The 4,922-nt window shown below is 44.1% G+C and overlaps 1 protein-coding gene across 1 annotated transcript; it reads right to left on the reverse strand.

Moving 5' to 3' along the window:
- Nucleotides 1-649: 649 nt before the first annotated feature.
- LOC115971798 lies at nucleotides 650-1,240 on the reverse strand. The gene has a single exon (XM_031091843.1). It carries the CDS (start codon nucleotides 1,238-1,240, stop codon nucleotides 650-652), a length of 591 nt encoding a protein of 196 aa, XP_030947703.1.
- Nucleotides 1,241-4,922: the final 3,682 nt, after the last annotated feature.

Below are 4,922 nucleotides of genomic sequence, written 5' to 3' on the forward strand. Positions count from 1 at the left end.
GGTGAAGCTGGCATTCTTCAAATTGAAAGGCATCACTTTATAGTGGCAGTTTCCGATGGGAGTGACAAAAGCTGTCTTTTCTTGGTTATCTATAGCTAGGGTATTTGATGATATCCTTGAAAGGCATCTAAAAAGCTCATTCGAGGATGTCCCATGGTTGAGTCCACTAGCCGATCTATCCGAGGCATGGGGAAGGGGTTTTTCGGACATGCTTTATTTAGGTCTGTGAAGTCCACGTAGACTCGCCATTTCCCACTCTTCTTTTTTACCACGACTGTATTGGCCAGCCACTCAGGGTAGAAGACCTTTTTGATAGCCCCTGCCCTTTTAAGTTTCATCATCTCCTTCTTGACCGCATTAGCATGCTCTTTCGACGAGCGCCAAGAGGGTTGTTTCTTGGGCGTAACAGTCGGGTTAACATTAAGATGATGGCATATGAAGTTCGGGTCGACCCCCGGGGCCTCGTAGGCGTCCCATGCAAACACATCCACATTTTCCCTAAGGAAATCAATTATCTCCTCTTTCTCTTGGGGTGGTAGCTCCGAGCCGACCTAAAAGAATCTCTCTGGATCAATGCCCACTAGAACTTTTTCCAAATCCTCACAACTTGCCTCCTCGGCTGATCCCCCACCAATCATGGCTGGGGTCGCTAACTGCTATAAGCAATTCTCGGTAAAGGTTGGGGCTCAGCACTTAGCCTTCGTGAGACGGTGGATACCATGCATTGCCGATCCATGGCTTGATCTCCTATTATTACTTTGACTCGACCCTCCGACGAGTACTTCACCCTTTGGTGCAAGGTTGAGGAAACAGTCCCTAGGGCATGAAGCCAAGGTCTAGCCACAATGGCGGTGTAGGGCGAATATGCATCCACCACTATGAAGTCCACCTCCACTATGTCCGAGCCAATTTGTATAGGAAGTCTAATCTGGCCTCTCGGAATAACAATTTTCCTTTCGAAACTTACTAAAGGGGAGTCGTATGCCGTCAGGTCTTCGGGCCTCAGTTTCAGCCCCTTGAATAGGTCGGGGTACATCACCTCCACAGCATTGCCTTGATCGACTAACACCCTCTTGACGTCATATCCCCCAATCCTGAGGGTGACGGCTAGAGCATCATCATGGGGTTGAACCGTTCCAATTTTATTTTCATCTAAGAATCCTAGCAAGGGTGAAGCCATCCCTTTGGCTCTCTTCGACTCACGGCCATCATTCTCAGCGGGAAGTCGGGCCACCGACATTACCCTGGAATGATGTAAGAGGTGACTTAGCTTTCCTTCTCGGACCAACTGATCCAAGTGGTTTTTCAGGTTCCTGCATTCATCAGTGGTATGCCCCGGTTCTTGGTGGTATTGACAGTATAGGTTCTGGTTGCATTTTGTGGGGTCGCCTACCATCCTATTTGGCCATTTGAAAAACGGCTCGTCCTTAACTTTCTCCAAGATCTGATGTAATGGATCCCAGAACACAGCGTGGACTGCCTGTGCCCCAGCAGATCTAGGTTGCTCCGTGTAGTCTCTTCTTGGCTGGTTGTTACTGCTAAATCGATCCAACCTAAAGTCCCTCCTCTCTTAAGGGACAACCTTCGCTTTACCTTTACCCACCTACTGGTCCTCTTCAACCCTCTTGTACTTGTCAATTCAGTCCATGAACTAGCGTAGGCTAGTGACCGGTTTCCCGGTCCAGGATTTCCTTAAACCGTGCTCGGTCGGCAGGCCTCTTTTGAAGGTGCTAATGGCAACGTCATCATAATTTCCCTCTATCTCGTTAAACATATCCCAGTACCTATCTGAGTAGGCTTTCAAGGTCTCTCATTCTCGCATGGATAAGGACAGGAGGGAATCCAAGGGCCGAGGAACCCTACTGCTCATGATGAAGCGAGAGCCGAAAGCCTGGGTTAGTTGCTTAAAGGAATTTATGGAGTTCGGCTTGAGGCCGTCAAACCATCTCATTGCCATAGGTCCTAAACTAGATGGGAACACTTTACACATCAAAGCCTCGTCTTTGGAATGGATGGCCATCCTTTGGTTGAACTGACTTACATGATCTACAGGGTCCGTCCGACCATTATATATGGCAAAAGTGGGTTGGTGGAACCACCGAGGAAGTTCAGCCCCCTTTATCTTGCGTGTTAAGGGCGACTGGGAGATTCAGTCCAAGGCCTTACTCATGGTGTCGTTTACTAGGCCCTTGTAAGACGGACTTTTGTGGCCGCGTTTGTAAGGTTTCTCTTCCTCATAGGAGAAGGTTTCAGTTGGTGGGGTTCTCGACCTTCGCCTATATTCGTTGTCCTCTTCATCGCTGGTGTCCAGACTGAGGGAGGGATGCCTTCGCTGTGCATGGCGCAACTTCCTCTTCAGGTTGTCGATTTCTTGTTGTAGAGCCCTATCACCGTCTTGCTTTTGGGATGCATGACCTTTCCCTCTCGAACGACTTTTGCTCGTATGGGAGGTATTTACACTACCCTCTCGTCACTTATCTTGATCTTTTTCCCGTTCGAGGTTAAGGAAGTTGTCCTGCCGTTGGGAGTTTGCGGGTCCCGTTTGGCACAGACCTAATCCTTCCATTTCCAACAGTTGCACTTGTTGAGGCACCTATTCTTCCCACAGGCGGCGCCAATTGTAAGGTCACAATTTGGAGCCCAAGCCCAACAAGTATGGAGTCTTAGTCCAAGGAGCCCATAAACAATGAATTTATAGAGAGTGAGCTACAAAATTGGGTCTTGGCAAAGTGGACAGTAGTTAAGGTTGGGCTACACAACAATTAGACGCAAATAAATCCTGTTAATGTCCATATATTCTCATTCTGAGGAGATAGGATGATTGTTTGCTGGTTCTTGCTCTAAGTCTCCAGTTTTTTCTGTTCCTCTCTTCTCCTCCCCTTTTTCTCGGTTCCTTTCCTCATGAGGACTCCCTTTCTTATATAGTCTCCTTGAAGCCATCATGGCCTTACACTTGTTGATTATCTAGACCCTCACTTGAGTGCTTGTCCCATCAGACACCCCCTCCATCTTTCTGTGAGTTGTGATAGCCAAGGCAGCACTGTTCACAGGTCTTCTCAACACTAATGCGGCCAGAAAAGTAGATGCCATGCATTTGATATGATAACGACAGTCCCTCCTTGGACATCTTACGTTTCCTTCTTTGCCACGGGTCTGTGGGGCTCGTCCTTGTTACTAATGTCCGCTGGGGTGGGTCCTTTTAGTAGGCAAAGTGCATGTTTGAGCCATACTCATCACGTCCGAGGAGACATTTCTCCTCGGACTGCCCTTTAAATGTCTTCAGGCCCATGAGAATTGGGCTAGGAGCCCTTTTGGTACCCACGTCTTTTTCTCGAACATGGTTGATCTTCCCATATGGGGCCCAAGGCCCATTGTATGATTTTGGGCCTTTGCCCCTACAATTGTTATTTAGTTATTTCATTAATTTGTTTGTCTTTTATAAACTATAATTTATTGTATTGTTGTTTCATTAATTATAAAATTATTAATTATTGTTTAGCCTAACATAATTTAATTTGTTTGTCTTTTATAATGTATTGGTTAATTAAATTATTAATTTTTGTTTATTAGTTGCTTCATTATTTTTCTTTACTAACTATTAGCACACACTCCATAATTTAATTTTGTCTTTTATTGGTAAGTTACTGCCTCTGTTCTGGATGCATTTACTTCCCCCAATTCAAATATCCCACCCGGCCCCATGCCCCCATCCATCCCCCACTCAACAAACAAGCCCCATGGCCCCAATCATAAGAGCCAATTAGATGAATTCACACATCACAATACACTAAAAGACAAACTCAGTAACTCACCCACACCAACACCAATGGATAAAGCCAAAACAAACAGCAAGGGCAAATATTAATAAAGTTATAAAGACTAAAGTAAAGCTAACCAATTACAGTTCAAACATCAAAGAGAAAGAGAGAGAATCATATAAAGAGAGAGAGAGAGAGAGAGAGAGAGAGAGAGAGAGAGAGAGAGAGAGAGAGTCATTTCATTAATTCATTTTCATTTTTTAGTCTTCAAATAAAGACTAAAGAGAGAGACAGAGACAGAGAGTCTCTAAGACTCCACACTCCGTTGCAAAAGCAAGCAAAGTGAGTGAGCAAACCCCAAACCCATTAACCCGATCGTGTAAGAGAGAAAAAGAGAGAGAAGTGTAAAGATGAAATGCTTTGAGGGAGCAGGGAGGCCTGAGGGGCAGCACCACTGCAAGCGTGACTGACGGATGGGACTGATCTTCGATACCCTGTGCCTGATGCGATGTGCTCTGGACTAGAGCTTGAGTTGTGTTGGCTGATCGATCTTGTCACGCCTCAAACCCTAAAGGGTCCAAAGCATGAGAAAGACGTCTCAAAGTACCTTTAGAATTTCCCTTTTTGAAAATTTAATCCACATAAATCATATCAAGTACCAACATCAAGAATTATCATAATAATTCCATTGAATATACTCTCTAAATAAGTCAGAACTCTAAGCAATAATTACAAGGACCATTGGCCACAAAAGAAAAGAGGTTTGAATAAATAATTACATATCATTAGTTTGTCCCATCAATGAGAATAAAGTCACAACCACTATAATATACAAAATAATGAGTCAAGCCTACTCTAAGATGTACATCGTCTAATATCTCCATCACAAAAGTTTAGCCTCCATTAGTAGTTAGTCTAACTACTGTTAACCACCAAAAAGCTGTCTCAAAAGATTTTGGGGAATGAGACAGAGCCCAGTAAGGGGGGGTAAATGCAAGTTTCATGATAATGAATATTTTACCAAACATGTTATAATTTGGGAATTTCCATTTAATTTATGCAAAAACAATTTCATTAACCACATGACAAGAATGATAGGAATAGTTTAATACCAAGCTTCCAAAAATAACTATGAAACTACATTCCATACACTATGATCCATAA

This window comes from Quercus lobata, chromosome 2 (genome assembly GCF_001633185.2).
Source record: "Quercus lobata isolate SW786 chromosome 2, ValleyOak3.0 Primary Assembly, whole genome shotgun sequence".
Classification (NCBI taxonomy): domain Eukaryota; kingdom Viridiplantae; phylum Streptophyta; class Magnoliopsida; order Fagales; family Fagaceae; genus Quercus; species Quercus lobata.

Bases quoted from the DNA above. Each gene is read 5' to 3' on its own strand.
- LOC115971798 (XM_031091843.1), bottom strand. From the start codon at position 1,240: ATGTCGGTGGCCCGACTTCCCGCTGAGAATGATGGCCGTGAGTCGAAG.